Source organism: Astatotilapia calliptera, chromosome 12 (assembly GCF_900246225.1).
Source record: "Astatotilapia calliptera chromosome 12, fAstCal1.2, whole genome shotgun sequence".
NCBI lineage: Eukaryota > Metazoa > Chordata > Actinopteri > Cichliformes > Cichlidae > Astatotilapia > Astatotilapia calliptera.
The window spans coordinates 28,005,148-28,023,850 of NC_039313.1; the positions used below are offsets into that span (position 1 = coordinate 28,005,148).

At 38.0% G+C, this 18,703-nt stretch overlaps 1 protein-coding gene across 1 annotated transcript in view; it reads left to right on the forward strand.

Moving 5' to 3' along the window:
- The window catches only part of aacs (acetoacetyl-CoA synthetase), a 39,417-nt gene extending 26,136 nt beyond the window's left edge, over positions 1-13,281 (forward strand). Inside the window, exons 12-18 of the mRNA XM_026187180.1 lie at positions 3,355-3,477; positions 9,388-9,501; positions 10,562-10,687; positions 10,956-11,025; positions 11,222-11,280; positions 11,593-11,795; positions 11,913-13,281. Of these exons, the coding sequence (XP_026042965.1) occupies positions 3,355-3,477; positions 9,388-9,501; positions 10,562-10,687; positions 10,956-11,025; positions 11,222-11,280; positions 11,593-11,795; positions 11,913-12,050 (833 nt within the window). The 3' untranslated portion in view covers positions 12,051-13,281. The remainder of the gene's footprint in view (positions 1-3,354; positions 3,478-9,387; positions 9,502-10,561; positions 10,688-10,955; positions 11,026-11,221; positions 11,281-11,592; positions 11,796-11,912) is intronic.
- The last annotated feature ends 5,422 nt before the right edge of the window (positions 13,282-18,703 follow it).

Genomic DNA, 18,703 nt, shown 5'->3' on the forward strand with positions numbered 1-18,703 from the left:
TAAAAGGATAAAAAGGCTGTTATGATTTTTCATATGAGTCATGGATAGGTCCACCTAATTGCTTTTAGTGACACAACTTTCTAGAGAAAGAAAAAGATCTGGACAGATAACCAGAGCTGTGCTGGTGCTTTTTTTTTTTTTTTTTTTTTGACTTGCTGCTAGCTTTCATGTAGTGGTTACTCTTTGGAACTTGTGCAGCAACAAATTAGATACTGTATTGTGTTAGAACAAAACACTATCACAGCACAGTTGTTAGTCTTTGCTATAGAGTAACTTCCATCAGGTTTTCCTTATTTGTAAGAATTCTAGATTTTATACCTGTTTCGCATTATTGTAGGTGTTCATTTCACTGGAAAGCAACAGGAATTCTAGTTAAATTAGTTAAGCTATATTTCAGTTTCACACAGCCATATTTTAGACAGCAAAACTATAGTTTGAGAGACAGTTATTTCCATCTGCAGTAATTTATATCTGATACCTCTATTCTGGGACTGTACACCTCCCAGCCTTTCCACATCCATAGATGTTAGCACAAAATAGAACAAGCATCAATGAAAGCAGATATTACATTGATTAAGTGAAACACAGCATAAAAGAAGGAGCTGTGGTGGAGGTGGTTTTTAAAGATACCTGCAGATATGCATTCACTCCAGGCAGTCTGACGCAGATTAACTATATTGATATAAATATATTAGATTTTCCAATTAGCCATCGATCGATGTGGGCTGGCATTAAGATCTGATCAGATTGCAGTTGAGCTTGATATTGTAGTCCACCTCCTTACTACTACAATAGATATGCCAATAGGGCGGTGCAATATGGCCAAAAATATTTAGCACAATACCTATTTGAAAATTTGCGATAACGATATAACTGACGATATAATTGGCACAAGACAAAATACTTTGTCTCCTCCACAACTTTATTAGTGCAAAAAAAACCCCATCTATGTATTTTCACTTAAACAAGCAGCCGTTTTTTATGTGCATTAAAGCTATATAAAAATTTAACAGTGCAAATGCAAATTCCTTGCTGACAGTTTAACCAAAAGGCATTTCCAGTGGAAATTGGCCGACATATCCTTAGCATAAAAATGTATAATATCCATAAAACCTAAAAAGAGGTTATACACACACAATGCAGTAATATTATGTTGAAGCACAGTACGTATTACTCATTGAGGCTCCCGACTACGGTAGCCGTAATGCTCCGACAATCCATCAAGCGGTCCGGCTTCGTAGCCTAGCAACATGCGCTATCGCGGTAGAGTGGTATGGTCAAAATCTCTACTGCTGGCCAAATTCATATCGTTTCTACCATATACTGTTTATACCGCCCACCCCTAACTTGGGATTACGTATCTTGGGCAAAGATACTTGGGTATACAGACCAGGGAACCACCAACCTTTCAGTAAGTGGATGAACTGCTCTACCGAAACTATAGTCACTTGTGTTTTTGGGGGCGATTTTTAGCTACTTCTAAAGTAACACAGTGGTTAGCACTGTTTCCTCACAGGTCCTGGGTTCGAATCCACAGGCTGTCTGTATTCCACCCATGTCTGCGTGGGTTCTCTCTCCAGCTTCCTTCCACAGCCTGAAGACATTCTTATTGGCCATAGGTGTGAATGTGAGCAGAAATAGCTGTTTGTCTCTCTGTGTTAACTCTCTTTAGATTGGCATTGTGTCCAGGGTGTACCCAACCTCTTTTCCTATGGCAGCTGGGATAGGCTGTAGCCCAACTGTTATCCTAATTTGTGGAAGAAAATTGATGGGTTTAAACATCCGCTGCCAGCTGGAAAAATTAAAACAAACATGAAGAAATCACAGTGAAGTCCAGGATTTATTAAGCCTATATGGCATATAAGAAACATTACATGATTTTCATCAAATCAAAATATAATGGTTTTAATGTGAGTTTAGTCTAAATTTACTTTGTTGTCCATCTACACTCAGGAGTACAATGTACAGGAAATAGTGGGACACTGAAATAGGATTCCAAGAAAGTAAAGTACCAAACCAGCTGTGTGTGTTAAGAGCTCTGTGTGTGTCATCCATACACATTGCAGTAATAACATTTGTAGTGTATGGCTAAATTGCAGCCACCAGGCTTAACAATTTTTCTGTCAGAAGTGCAAACAGAAAAAACTTGCATATACCAAGTGTCACCATGTAGCACAGTGCATTCTGATAATCGCCACAAATCTGCATTTGTTGCCCTTGTTTGTGCGTCTCTCTTTAACTTTAAATGAGCTGAACCCATTCCTAATTCTAATACTAAACAGAAAGGCATAAAAAAAATAAAACATTGCTGTGTCTCTGTGCTTGTCTCGCTCTCTTGTTCCCGCTCGCTGCCCCACCCCTATTAGTCAGCCAGCCACTTGATCCAGTTGGCATTGTGTGTGTGCATTTGGATGCTTATTAGAGAAAGAGAGCGTGGCAAAGGGAGATGTTGGTGTGTGTGTGTGTGTGTGTGTGTGTGCGTGCGTGCGTGCGTACATGCATGCCTCCACTGGCCCGAGGAGGATAGTGGGAGCTTCTTCACTGGCTGCCCCAGCGGAGAGGCCCTTTTCCCTAGGATGACATTTGGACTGGACACCTGGAGGCATGGTGGGGGGTAGCAAAAGTCCAACTGTGTGTGTGTGCGCAGAGCAAGGGGCAGTTGCTGGAACCTTATTAGTTCCCAGAGTGTTATTGGCTTGTGGTTTGGGCATATGTGTGTGACAGAGAACATGGACATGGATCTTGAGGATGGCTAAAGCGATGTGTGCGGTACGTTGCATGCTCTGTCACATCAGGGTGGCAAACTACAATAACACAACAAGTTGGGGTGCAACAAGCCACAGCTGTTCAAATGTGAATACCCATTTTATGTGTTTGGTTTACTAAATTGGTTCAAATGATTGGTGACTCCAACTTGGTTAGGTTTGGGTTGTTTTTTTGGGGGGGGGTAACCACTGTGATAACTGATCCCAGACCAGTAATTCTAAAATATGTGCAGCCTCACTATAAAAGTGTGACTATTGTTGTCTCAATACAAGCAGGTAAACTGCATATTGAGTCTGATCAAAAACCAATGTTTTTGCTCATTTGCTCTCTTGAAGCAAATGAGAATCCCAAATAATCTTTTCAGATTTTCCAATTTGCCCACATTATTTTTGACCAGTTAATGAATCCAAATTTATTGTACTTCCGGAACTCACTGAATTTTTAACACTCAACATTTTAGGAACATTTTAGGTTGTATTCAAAAAGTGACTTCAAACACAGTTATGTATTACTAATAACTAAACTACGGAGTTTATTGTTCATCTTCTTTCGCTATTTATTTTTACCTTTTGTGTTTTCCTTCTCTAGCGGAAACACACAATCTCCAGTCCCTCCACACTATCCTGTCTACTGGATCTCCTCTCAAACCTCAGATCTACGACTATGTCTACCGCTGCATAAAGAGCACCGTGCTGCTGGGCTCCATTTCAGGTGACTCAATAACACATAACCTGCTAGGACACATATTATTTTTCTAATACTTAAGAATTTAAGAATAACATAATGTTTATTTAGAATTATGACACAAAATCATTTAATCATTAAAAAGAACTGTAGATAAATATTTGTCTTAGACATTAATATTACAGTTTTAATTAATTTAAAAATGTCAAGCTTTTACTCAATAAGAACAATTTATAGTATACTTTTTTAATGAATGAAATATTCAACAGGTGCATATTAGTGCATTTTCTGCTAATCAGGTTGTGGTTTGACAAAAAAACTATTGTCTATAATATATTCTTTATAAAAATTTGACAGACAATCTGTGGCGCTTCAAATTAATAGCTACTTAACTAGGAACATAATGCATGAAATGCCTGCACAATAAGTAAAGATTAATCGTGCCAGCTGTTGTTGTTTTTTCTCCAGTTATTGCTAAAGACCTGTTGTCTGTTTTGTTCACTAACAAATGAAACCAAGTTCTGTTTATTTTTAATTTGATTCAGCCGTCGAGTATCCTTTATACTCCATTTCATCTTTCTCCTGTTTTTGATTAAGAATAATAGCTGCATTGTAGCTACATTGAGGACAACTTGTGATATGCTAGCTTTTATCAGTGAGTGACCATACTTGAATTTACTGATAAACTGATACCCAAGAAACTACTCAATACTTGATAAAATACTATCGGAGATTACTATTTCCAAGTTACTTAAAAAAATTGTGGTTCTGTGCATCTGGTGACTAAGCTCCACATTTTAATTACCAATCAAATACAGTTAGTCAGGTAGGCTGTTATCTTGTGTCTAGACTTTCCTCAGTTTCAGTCTGGTACTTTCAGAGAAACTTGGCATTTTTTAGACTTAAGTAATTGTTTTATTCTGTAAAATTAACACCATCCATTACAACTCTGCAGACAGGACTGATGGTGTTTGTTGCCTGGCTCTCACATTAATGTTATCATTTTAATATTAGCCATAGCTGCTAACCACTATCTTAATGATAACAGATGGCTAAGGTGGCTATTGGATAAAGGTAACTTCAGCTGCTCTGTTTTTTCTCCAGTGGTTTCCACAGCAGCTGGATCCACATATTTGATTTGGCAAAAATCTTATGCCAGATGCTCTTCCAGGCACAACCCTCCCAATTACCTGGGCTTGGGACCAACACTGGCACTAGCTTGTGACACCCTAAGGCAAGATTTTTGGTAAACGGGTAATTGCTAATAGCTAACAGCTAACATGAACGTGAACTGGCCAGTTTAACATTTATCATAACTGTACAATACTTCACTGTTGTTGAAACATGAGCTTTTCTGACCTTTTGAAATTCCCCCTAAAGTGCTTTTCACAAAACTGAAGAAGAGCACATTAGAACACACACTAGCAAAACTAGCAAGCCTGTTGATCCCAAATACAAATGCAATGTCTAGCCTTGTCCATTAGATTGTGTTTATTTTTAGATGTGTTCTGAGTGTTTTCTTTAATTTAGACTGGTTGACCACTTTGATTTTTTTTTCTCTCGTGTTTAAACAACTAATAAGTTAGTTGTAAGGAACATCCCTGACAAAAATGAAAGAAAAGAAGGATTATGTAAATGTAAGATTACTTATATTTAACCTAATGTTATTTTATATATATATTGACAAATCAAGATATTTATATCCAAGATGATTCTGGTGCATAATGTGATGTCTGAGCAACAAATTGTTTGGTTCCCGATGTCTTTATGACAGAAACCGGATACTTAAACTAAAAAAAAAATGTATTTTAAAACATTTAAAATATATACTGTATTTGTATTTTGAAATTTTAAAGCTAAAACAGAAAAGCATCTCTGACACAAGCACAAAAGGACTGATGCATAATAATAAAACAATAAATTGTATAGAAGGCTACATATTCCTCACCACCCACAACTGTCGCATATGCACACACACACGCACGGGTCTAACGCACACAGTGCTTCTCAGCCCATTGTGATGTTGTCAGGCCAGTAGAATGCTATCTGTCTCTTTCTGTGAGTCCTGAAACGTTTAACATTTAGCAGAGCTTGGGTGACTGACGTATTAAACACACACACAAACACACACACACACACACACACACACATACGCACACTGAGAAGCAGCTTGGAATGTCACGCTTGCATACACATACACGCAGCCATTGTGAATGACAGCCCAAATGGGTACAGCATATAGCCTCAAATACACAAGCAAACATATGCAAAGTTGCACATGCTCACAATGACATGTAAGTCGAAATGCTGGACACAAGCGTCAGCTGAAATGTCAATCACAGGCAGAAATCTGGTGAGAGATGGAAAATAAACAGAAGAAATCTGCAAGCAGATTTTCTTAGGTTATTTTTGTCGTAAATATCTGTGTCTCTGCAGAGTCTGTAAGATAAGTGAAGAAAGAAATCTGTTTAGTGAGGAAGGTGGTCTGTGCAAAATTTGCTGTAGGCTTAAGAATCTACTGAAAACTTCAAAAATAGTTGGTTATGGCAATTACACATTTTCGTTTGTTTGCATTATGGGTTGTTACTCAACAACTCATACGATTTTGTGACACACATCAACAACTTTTATGAGACAAACACATAGAACGAATCAAGGAAAAACAAGTTTTTGCTTATTAGCTCAATACAAAGCTGTATTCATCCCCTTTTTAATTGCGTTAGTAAGTCAATAAAACAAGTTCAGTATTAAATGGTATCACATAACAGAGGCACTGAGAAACCATGTTAGCTAAACAGATAAAACTGTTTTCTTCTTCCACTTTAAAGATCCTTTGTAGTTACTTTGTAAAGATTTTTTAATGAGTCAAATGGCTTATGGAAACAGTAGGTATTGTAACTATTGTAGCTTTTGGCATTAGAAAAATGAGTTTAATCCCAACAGTGCCGTTGAGGTGCATCAGTTCAGCCATTGTGCCAAATTACATTATATTTTACCATAAGGTTTTGGGACTGCCATACTCCAGCAGCAGAAGTATGAGGGGAAAAAGTAGAAGATTTCAGATGCCTGTATACCTTACTGCTTGGCCATCAAACATGTTTTATTTAGAATGTGCAAACCATCTCAGCTTTGCCTCTCTGACTTTGTCTCCAAAGAGCTCAACCTGTTCCTGTGCTGTTCCTCTGACAGTATAGTGTTATAATATTTGAACAAAATGATAGCTAAAGTGGTAAATTGTGAAGAAGACCCAATTTGTTATTCATCTGGACTCGTCCTTTTGGAATTATAGCGCTGGCTCTTTGTGAATGTGTGACTCGAAACAGCAGGTCCTGCCCCAGTCACTTTCCATCTTGCTGCCAAGGGCAACAGAGGGCTGCAACCCTTTTGGCTGCCAACCGACCTAACCTTGACCCATGAGGTCAATGCTGTGTGTGTGTGTTCTGAATGCTCATATATGTGGGTCCCTTGCTGATTTTACCCCGTGTCACTGTGTGTGTATAAACATGTGCTTCAGTTAAAGTCTACTTGGGGTTGTGAAAACTTTTAACGGAGATTGTCGTGTATATCAGGAGAGTGTTTGTGTGTTTTCTGTTCAGCAGGGACCTCAGACCCCTGTTGCTCTTCAGTGGGTGATTTTAACACTTTCACTGCTGGATTTACTCAATCCTAATATACCTCCATCTGACTCTCCATATGTCAGCTCTCCACACCCATTTTGCCTCTTCTCTTCTCTTCTCTTCTCTTCTCTTCTCTTCTCTTCTCTTCTCTTCTCTTCTCTTCTCTTCTCTTCTCTTCTCTTCTCTTCTCTTCTCTTCTCTTCTCTTCTCTTCTCTGTGTTAATTTTGAAGTATTTACCAAGTCATCTTTTCAATTTTCCTTTAGTTTTTGGTTTCAATTCAGTTCATTTTTGGATAAATGAATTCATGTGTAGGTTAGCTGTGTAGGTTGCTTGGTTTGTCTCAGTTGGTGGCTTTGTTTGACCTCAAACTGTGCAGGTAGTTTTTCAAAGCAGTAACACCTCCACAAATGAAAGAAGATGTGCGTGCACGCACTCACATGTGCAAAAATCTATGAAAACTAACTGGGGAGTTCAAAAAACCTTTTTCTTCACTTCAAAATAGTCACTGCTGTTAGGAGCATCAGATCAGTGTGACACGTTGCACTCTTGTGTATATACACCTTACTCACACATGCACACTACATGTCAGATGATGGAAGGCATCCCAAGAAAACCACATTGACTTTTGGCTTAAATGTGCTTCTGTTTGTGTGTATATGTATGTATTTTTGTGTGTTTGTACTCACCTATTAAGGTAAATGTAATATTAATCTAATTGCGTATCGTCCCACTATAAGTGTGTGTGTTTAATCAGAAGACAAAGTTTCTACTTCCTCCTGGGAGCCAATTAGAGCTCAATAAAGAACCTGCCAGAAAGAGAGACGGAGAAAACGAGTGTAAAGAACAAAGAAATGCAAGAAAGGAGGAAGGAGCAGTAGAAGGGCATAGAGCAACTGAGAGAAAGCAAACGAGATGGATGGATGGTATCTGTCACGCAGAGTGGAACGAAATAGGGAGGTAGAGAACAAACAATAAGAAGGGAGATGAATAGAACGTGTCAGAAATGGTATATGATTGGAAGGTAGAAAGAGATGAATAGATGTGTGCGTCTTCATGACAGTTTTAGGAAAGTGCTGCAAAGGGAAGGAACTCCTATATAGGTCAATGAAGGTGGAGCAGCGAGCTAATGCTGCCTGTGTGTGGAGCAAAAAAATACAAGACACTGGTATTAAGTGTGATAATGTCTCTTGGTCAGTGTTTGCTGATATTTTACATAGTTACGTGATATGGGTGTGGCTCTGTACATTCCAAGTATTCCAAACTAAATGAAATAAGGTAAAAACGTACACATTGCCTCCCTCCAACCAGTTTCACCATTTGAGGTCTAAGTCATCATATGTGCTAACCCTAACCCTAGTCCTACCACACTAAATGTGATTCATTATCTTTATCATCATAAAATATCTAAGAGACTTCTGACTATTTACAATAAAATGTGTCTAAAACAGAAGCATACCCGATGTTGTTGGCTTCAATCTATTTTTGTCTGCACTTTCAATATAATTTAAAAGGAAACTGCGTCTTGCTGCTAGGTCATCTTAAACTGGCACATCCAATGACTCTAAAGGATTAAAGAATGGTCTACGCCTTCCTGGAAAGTTTTTGAAATTAAAATTTGTAGAGAAAATTATTGGTACCCCTCAGAAATGGTGATAAATAAGTGGAATATGGAAACTAAAGATTGTCTTTATCATAGGCGTTAAAAGTATATGCCAAACATGGTCAAAGTTAAGACTTGAAGAATCACCAAAGCAACTTCCTGTTCCTGTTACCACAGCTCTTACTATTATTTATAAAGTTTAAGATCCAGAGGTCAGGGGCAATAGTAATGTTTGGCCAAGGTTCTTTGTGGCAAGAGCTGAGGAGATTCCACTTTTAAAACAGAAATAAAAAAGCCAGCATAAAGTTTGCTAAAATACATGTAGACGAGCAACAGTGCTTGTAGGAGAAATCACAATTAGAATCGCTCATCAGCTCCATGTTCACTGAGGAATAAGAAAAAAAAAAGAAGAAAAGAACACCTCTTTGAAACACAGATGGTACTCTGTTATAATGGGAAAACCTTGCTATAACTGTTATAGGGTTCACTGACTTTATTCAGGGTACAATGAAAACCACAGCAATGAATTTATTAAGACGCTACAGAGTTAACAGACTTCCCATTGCTCTGTCTTTTTTGTAGGTCAAGGTTCCTCCAACAGCGTTAATGACAAAAACTTAAGACACAAGCTGGTCAATTTTAACTTCTTAGAAAAATTATATGTCTGTTGCAGAAATATAATGGAAAACTTCCCGGTTTCTCTCAACTCTTTTCCCAGGTGGCACTGACATAGTGTCGTGTTTCATGGGCCAGAACCCAACAGTTCCAGTGTATCGAGGTGAGATTCAATCAAGAAATCTCGGCATGGCTGTGGAAGCCTGGAGCCCTGACGGTAAGACTCTGGGTGAATCTCTTCAGAATTTAATAATCCCTCCTACCACTTTCTGTTTCATTCAACCTCAATAGCAATTAAGAGATTTACTGTATGGGGACAATAGAGCAACAGAGTCAAGGGGATTGAGGTCAGCTTTTAAATAAGCTTCAGGTTCAGGCTGCATTTTAAAAAATAAAAAAATAAATAAATAAATAAATAAATAAATATATATATATATATATATATATATATATATATATATATATATATATATATATATATATATATATATATATATATATATATATATATATATATATATAATATATATATATAATATATATATATATATATATATATATATATATATATATATATATGGACGTGTTCATTGTGTTATGATTTTAACCACCTCTATTTGAACTTTACCTGACAAAAAAGATAACTTTATATATATATATATATATATATATATATATATATATATATATATGGTGGAGCTTATATGTATATATTTGCCAGGCCAAAAAGTAACTGAAGGAATGTGTGAACTTTCCCTGGAACAATATACTGACCAACTTTAGCGAAACACATTTTTTTAAATTATTAATTTCAAATAAAAAGGGTGTTGTTCTTTATTTATTTATTTATTTATTTATTTTTTATCATGGTGGAAGTCTTCAAAGCCCTCTAGGTTTCTGTCATTGATTTCAGTCCCTCTTTCCCCAGCTCCCTGCTGCAGGCTGTACTGGCATGTCTCCACCACCTCAAAGGATAGTGGATTGAAGGATAATTTAAAGGCAGTTTTGTAGAAAGAGTTTGGGATTATTTTAGTCAGTCTTTAAGCCTATAACACCGTCCTGAGGGAGGCTGTTAGGGTTGTGTGAAACCACACACTAAAGGTATCAGGTTCTCTGAGAGCGACACACATTCTTTTTGTTTTTATCAGAGAAGGATTTATACTGTGTCTCTTATACGCTTATGTGTTTGTGCATATGGACGTGTGCCCAGGTTTATATGGGTTGCAGGGAAACACACACCGCAACTTTCTGTTCCTGTGAAATATGTGTTTTAACAGGTAAGCCTGTGTGGGGAGAGAGTGGGGAGCTTGTCTGCTTGAAGCCAATCCCCTGCCAGCCAACACACTTCTGGAATGACGAGAATCAGAGCAAATATCATAAAGCATACTTTTCTACATATCCCGGTAACCACACAAATGTTGTGTAAAAATAGAAACATATTTACAGTTTACATGTACATAAAGAGACACCTGTAATACCCCTGCTGTACAGCTACCCTTTAAGCAATATCGCCCAGTTTAAATTTATCTGTGCTTACATTATGTAACTGTTTTTATTTGCATTTATTGCTCCTTCATTTTTTAATGTTTGTTTTCAGTATGTGTTCTTCAAGTATGCACAAAAAAAAAAAATCAAAGTTTCAGACAAATTTTTCCTTTTCTCATTCTGTAGGGGTGTGGGCCCACGGAGACTACTGTAAAATCAATCCAAAGACAGGGGGCATTGTCATGCTGGGCAGAAGGTCAGCCATTAACTGCAATCAATACGTTTTATTGATTCATCAGGACAGGCTTAAATGTACTTCATACCCTTTTGTGTGATATTTTGTCACAACTCTAGGCAGTAGAGTCATTTTTTTCCTGTGGAAATTTGTGGCAAAATGGCTCGCAATTACAGGAACGCCAGCTCTGAATTTAGAAAATCTGTTTTTTCTGTAGTGACGGCACGCTGAACCCCAACGGAGTCCGATTCGGCAGCTCAGAGATCTACAACATTGGTGAGTCTTTATCTGCAGATGGAGTAGGGTGTGGGTGTAAGATGATAAAAGAAAATGGTTCTGAGTCATGGTTCTTTTTATGTTCCTGGAAAAATAAGACTTTGCCATCCCATTGTCCACTTTTTAAAGTTTACTCACTTGCCATTCTCCGTACGTACTCACGCTGCTTAGTTTGACACTTTTTGTCTTTTCTATTCTTTTAATCTTTACTCTCATTTTCTTTTCACCTCTCACATCTTTTTCTCTCTGTGTCTCATCTTTTTTGGTTTGCCTTTTTGCCCTCTGCCCTCTCCTTTCCTCTCCTCTCTGCAGTGGAGGCGTTTGAGGAAGTGTCAGACAGTCTTTGTGTTCCACAGTACAACGCTGACGGAGAAGAGAGAGTTATTTTGTTCTTAAAGATGGCACCTGGTAAGCCCTTCAGTCCAGAGTTGGTGGCAAAGATTAAAGGAGCCATTAGAAAAGCTCTGTCTGCTCGACACGTACCCGCCCTGCTGCTGGAGACCAGAGACATTCCTGTAAGAAAAAAAAGAAATCTATCAGTTAGTTATGAAAAAACTTTATATTATTCTGTCAGGCTGCAAATAGAAAAATCCTTTTTGTTGAATGACAGCCTTTATTTCATTCCTCTACAGTATACCATCAGCGGTAAGAAGGTGGAGGTAGCTGTAAAACAAGTGATTGCTGGTCGGGAGGTGACACAAAGAGGAGCATTCTCCAATCCTGACTCACTGGACCTCTACAAAAACATTCCTGAACTGCAAAACTATTAGAGATGTGGCTTCACAGAGCTGAAGAGAGGGTCTGCAAAGACACGTAGCCTGAAAAGATTTTAGCTTTGATTTTAGACTAACTTTATGTAAATTTACAGGTACAGGGTGATATGCAAAGTTCATTGCATGGGTTCCTCAAACAGGCACCCTGCGCTGCATACAGGGCAAAAAGGTGATGATGTGTGTCAAAATAATATATAACAATACCAAACAAGATGTATTATAATAATAAATTCATTATATCAGGCAGACAGAGAGACATAGTGTTCCACAAGTCATCAAGCAGCTGCTCATAGTCTACCGTACTGCACAATTAAGTGTTGGAAATGGAACACTGAAAGAGGCTTTGGATATAATATCGTGTGTTTAGCAGTGCTTGTGAATAAGCTCATGCTTTGAAGCCCTTGAAGAAATGAAACGCAGTATAAAGTGCTTTGCTTCGGCTTCACACTTTGATTGTTATCAGCTACTGAAGAACCATATCTCCCCGTGTCACCTGCCTATAACCTTGAGTGGGTCCCTGAATAAAATCCATGGAGGTGTGTAGATAAATACACCCACGCATCTTGGAGTTACGCCTCAGCTTTTGCTCATATCACCATATCATGTTTATGTGGTGTGGATTGCTATCTTAATGTGGATATTTGTATATCGGTATAAATTTTGGAACTGTGAAACTGTGTTGACTTTACAGTTATGCCTTTAACGATAGCCACCCAAACGTGTTAACCAAAGTCATGGAAGTTGTATTATGTTTGTGTAACAGTTCTAGTTTACTTAATTCTTGAATAAGGAAGCCTAGAAAACTAAACTAATATAATATAATTTAATATAGCTTACTAATAACTAATATAGCTTTTTTTTTTCTGCCTAAAAAGCTATATCACATTTCATACTTGATTCTGAACCTTTGTTTTCGAAATCCTCTATTCAATGTTGTCCCCCCATCCAAAACCAGAATAGGTCGTTATCTATCAATCTATCAAAGCAAGGATTCAGTCAAGATGCACATTTCTCATTTCACCACAGAAGCCTGTTGTATACATTTGTATCTATGTTCCATGATTGTTACAACGCTAAGAAAAGCATGTGTTGTACTTTGTACATAGAAAAAATGAGTTATTTATTTAAAATTTCCTAATTATAATAACAAATTCTGTAGCCTAGTTGATGCTATTAACTGTAGTGGTTTTGGTCACTAGTAAATCTGTAATAAAACACAATTCCTGTGGGTTTGATTTCCATTTTCCATGAGAAGCAAATACCTGACCAGAGTGTAAATTGTGCAAAGGAACAGATGTCAGAGAGCCATTTGATCTATGGATAAGAATGAAACTGGAAAAAAAAAAAAATAGGGACCATTTTCTCATTTGGCTTATTGTGTGTGTGGTTTCCTGTATAAGTTGGTGCGTTAAGCTTCTTTTCTTTATGATTATTTTAAATATTTGGTATAACTGTAAACCATTTAACTGGATACATGTGCGTTTAATGTTTGAGTTCACAATCATGCCTATATCAAACAAAAGCTCCAGGAACAAAGTTTTGATTGGAATACTGCTTTTTTGTATGTAGACAATTAAATTAAATTAATTAATTTAATTATTTTGTCTCATAAAGATGCACAAGTCCTTTTACTCCTATAGGAGACAAGAATCATAAATAACTGGATGGTTTGCACTTGAGTGAAATCAGGTGGAACATTGGAGATCTGCATTGTTTTTAGTAAATATATGTTCTTTAGGCATCAAATATTTCTTATGATAAAGCATTTTTACTGTGTGTATTTAGTTTGAGAATGCAAGAATCAAACATGACAGATGTTTTGGACGATATTCTAGGTTGTATGTTCTTTTTGATAACGGGATAACGTTGGTCACTGTAGGTCTGGTTTCGAGCTGTGTGATTGTGAACGCTATTTGCACACCTTGTCTTTGTTGAGTGTTCCGAGGGAATATCTGTGTAAGAAACAACTTTAAAGCTGTTTAACACAGGGATTTTGTTGTATGCATTTTCTGGCTGGAAACTGTCAGCTAACCAATAAAGTGAGGCCAGTCTGAGAGCAAACAAAAAGTTTTGTGTTCCAAAATGTAAGCCTTTTATGCTTATTGTAAATTTACAGTACGCATCCACATTGCTTTCCTAAGATAAACTGGGAAGCTCTTCATCCAAGGCTTTCTAGGCACAGCACACATGTATGAAGTAAACAGGAGTGTGAATCAACATTTATGTTTAACAGCTTAACTAAAATATTTACCTCTGAGCTCTGACACAAAACTACCAGCAACTAATAAGTAGTTGCCGAAAGTTTATAGACCTAAATATTCTGAGCTGAGGTATACAGCTTATTTGAGTTTTATCTTCATCCACAGCCAATATAAGATAAGATAAGATAAGATAACTCTTTATTGTCATTGCACAGTCATACATAGTACAGTAGTACAATGAAATTGGAAAAACTGTCCTACGTCGGCACTACATATAACACAACACGACACGATATGACACATCACAACGTAACAAACAACACAACACAGTATATTAACTTAGTATAAAAAAGAAGAATAAGTGTATGTGTATTGCACACTGTTATTATTGCACATTAATTATTATTGCACCTTGTTATAAATATAAATATTATTGTTATTGTTTTAAACATTGTTACCTCCCCCTAAAAAGTCCAGGGAGGTATCCAGTCAGGTCAGCTATTTACATTGATCAGGGCTATTGCCCTGTTGTAAAAGCTGTCCTTGAGTCTATTTGTTCGGGACCTCAGCAGCCTGAACCTCCTGCCAGACGGCAGCAGCTTAAACACCCGGTGTCCTGGGTGTGTGCAGTCCCGTAGGATGCTGCGTGCCCTCTTCATCCATCCATCCATCCATCCATTCGCTTCCGCTTATCCTTTTCAGGGTTGCGGGGGGCGCTGGAGCCTATCCCAGCTGTCATAGGGCGAGAAGCGGGGTACACCCTGGACAGGTCGCCAGTCTGTCGCAGGGCCAACAGCCAATATGATATTATTAAGTTAGCACTGGTGCTATAGCTTTCGATGTGAGATGAACAACTCGGCATACGAACTGTGGAAAAAAACACCATAAAACAAACTGACACACTCATTGAATAACAAAAAATGTGTGTGCACGTGTGTGTTTGAGTAACTGTGTCTCAGCTTGTGTGTTTTGATCTGTGTAAAGCCAGTCATTTTGACAGACAGCTCCTTTAGAAATAAACTTGGCAGTTTAAAAGCTCCCTATAACCTTTATAAGTGTGAATGCTCAGCCCTGCCAGTCACCCAAACTTCAAAATGTAGCAGTGAGAAAAATAGAAACAGGGAGGCTTGGTTAGAGTCCAGTTCCTCAGTGTAGAAAGGCTAACAAACATCAGTGCTGAGTACCAAACAGTTCCCCAAGGGGCTCTGAGTTGTTTGATTTATCCCAACAGTCTCATAAGAGAGCACATCACAAACCAGGAAATGACTGTTTACCACCTGATGTTGCACTTTACATAGGTTGACTGTTAATTACCATCCACGAACCTTGTGTCTGTGTATCAGCTTGTTTGTGCTTCAAATAATGTGGTTGTGGCGACGTCTCCTGTAGTGGGAACTAACACAAAGGTAGTTCTGAGTACGTTGGCTGGCATTTACTGCTGGTTTGTGAGCAATTTTTGACAAAATTATAACATCTTGATCATGTAAGGACATATTCACAAAACGTTGCATGTTTGAGATCAAAATTAAGGTCACCCTCATACAGTGTTGGGGAGTAACGGAATACATGTACCTCCATTACGTATTTGAAATACAAAATATGAGTACCGGTAACTGTATTCCGTTACAGTTACCGTTTAAAAAGGTGGTATTCAGAATAGTTACTTTGTTGAAATAAAGGGATTACACAGCGGTCTTTTCCTGTTTTATATGTTAGGCTATGCCCTCTCTATTTTTGGTAATTCCACACCGGTGGAAACCAAACAAAATACGCATTAAGAGGCTCAAATGCCTGTGTCTCAATCTCGCGTCTCATAATGACTCTGTCGCTGGTGAAATATGGATGGTATTGTTCAGCACCACAGGCCCAGGTGTACTGCCATACATACCCGTTATGTGTCGGTGAGCACGAGGGAGGGAGAAAAAGAGTGGAAAAGTACGAGTTGTCACTGACCAGAAACGGGAGCTGTAAGCATGTAAATATTATAATAACCACTGCAGCCAAAAAGAGTGCCTGACGAGCCCAGTTGTAAGTAAGCTATTAAGACTCGACTGTACACTGTGTTCGTGTTTTCCTCCGAAACAATAAGTTCCGTTGGAGCAGCCTTTCAACGTCTCTCTCCGTCTCTCCTTAGCAAAGCTGACCCAGACAACAAAGTAAAGCTAGTTTTCAGCTACGAGCCCGACACGGAACACGACGGACGTCCCTTTACGGCTCGGAGCCACAAACCTGTTTTATATACACGCGGAATAGTTTTCTATACAAGATCGCTGCAAAACGTGCAGTCTTACCTAATGTCCACCCTACTGTAACTCATTTTATATTAAGATTTTAAAATCTAGTTGCTATTGGTATGGTGAATAACCTTCAGTAATAGTAATAAACCACACAGCAATGGTACATTCATGCAGTTGTAAAAAGCTAAATGATATATTAAGTAATCCAAAGTATTCAGAATATGTTACTCTCGCTGAGTAACGTAACAGAATACGTTACTATATACATTTTGGGGCATGTATTCTGTAATCTGTAGTGGAATACATTTTAAAAGTAACCTTCCCAACACTGCCCTCATAGATGGGCCAGGTATAGTTGTGGCAGTAAAACATGTGTTTAAAGTCACACTACATGCTTGACACTCCTATGAAGGTTGCCCGCAGTATGTTATGGTTCTGAAGTTTACACAACAGATTCTAAGCTCTTTATTTTATTTTTGTATCAAGCTTAAACGTTTCATGCAACCTCTCATAGGTTTGCCGATATCATTGGGTTTGACGAACATGAACTTTAGTGGTGATCATAAGCTGATATTGTTAACTTAGAGCAGGGGTGTCGAACTCCAGGCCTCGAGGGCCGGTGTCCTGCAGCTTTTAGATAACATCCTGGGTCAACACACCTGAATTAAATGATTAGTTCATTACCAGGCCTCTGGAGAACTGCAAGACACGTTGAGGAGGTAAGTTAGCCATTTAAATCAGCTGTGTTGGATCAAGGATACATCTAAAACCTGCAGGACACCGGCCCTCGAGGCCTGGAGTTCGACACCTGTGACTTAGAGAATAGTTTCTTGTCATTATGCTAAAGAGAGCTAACCACTGGGTCAAGTAACATATTTACTTTTTACAGTCAGGTCCATAAGTATTTGGACAATAAAGAGGAAATGATACTAATATTGACCCGGAGGAAGTCCTGGTCTGTTTTTGCAGTATGCTTTCGGTTATTATCCATTTGCACTGTGAAGTGCTATCCAACCAGCTTTCCATCATTTAGCTGGATCTGAGCAGTGTGCAATTCTCTGTATTTTTTATTATCTGTACAATTCACAATTCATCCTGCTACTTACAACAAGAGTCACACGATCAGTAAATATTAATGACTCAGTTCACTTTGGAGCCATGCATACCCATGCCACAACATTACCTCGACCATGTTTGACAGATGATGTGGTATACTTCAGATCACAAGCTATTCCCTTCCTTCTCCATACTTTTCTCTACCCAATTTTCTGCAGCAGGTTAACTGTCATCCCCCCAATTTTATTGTTATCATTATCTTCAGAAGTGTTCAGGCTCTTAACTTTTCTGACAAAACCTAATCAGGTCTTCTGGTTCTTTAGTTTAACATCATGATTTGTACCTTATAAACCTTGGCGTGATTGCCTTCCTCCTTGTCATCCACTGTCGTTATTTCAGCGGACTTTCAAGCCTTTTGATATTGCTGAGCTGGCCAGTGCATTTATTCTTTTTAAGAATGAGAGAATTTTAAGAAATCAACTGCATTGTTGATTTGGTCACTCCTAAAGCTGATAGCTGATAGCTTTATTTTGGTTTTTCAGCCTAATGACTTCATCACATCAGCATCTCTACTTTCCAGTTGAACAGTGTTTCAGTGAACAGCTAGCAAATACGACTGGAACACCTGGGATGAACTGCAGATATTTTACCCGCTAAATTTGTCATGAAATAATGAGGGAATAGGACTCCTCTGTACACAAACTGCCTGTCAGTTAATTGTCCAATTATTTTTGAGCCTCAGAAAATGGGTGAATATGTACAAAATGGCTGTAATTCCTAAACAATGAATGCAATACTTTTGTTAAACCTCTTGAATTAAAGCTTAAAGTCTGCTCTTCAGTCACACATTATTTGTTCAGTTTAGGGTTAAACTGAATGTGGTGGGTTAGGGTTAGGGTTAGGTTTTAAATGTGGTGATGTACAGAGGTAAAATTGTGTCATTGTGTAAATACTAATGGGGACTAACTGTATGACACTGAAATTAACTTTCAGCCGTAAGAAATCAACTAAGGTTGTTTTCCGGTCACAATACTGATTTATTTAAATGACAATGTTTAAATTTAATACTGATACATTATTTATGGTGTTAGAAGAAGATCCAATATTCTGTGGGGCTTAGCTGCAGTATGTGTGTAGTTGATGTTTATGTGGTTAC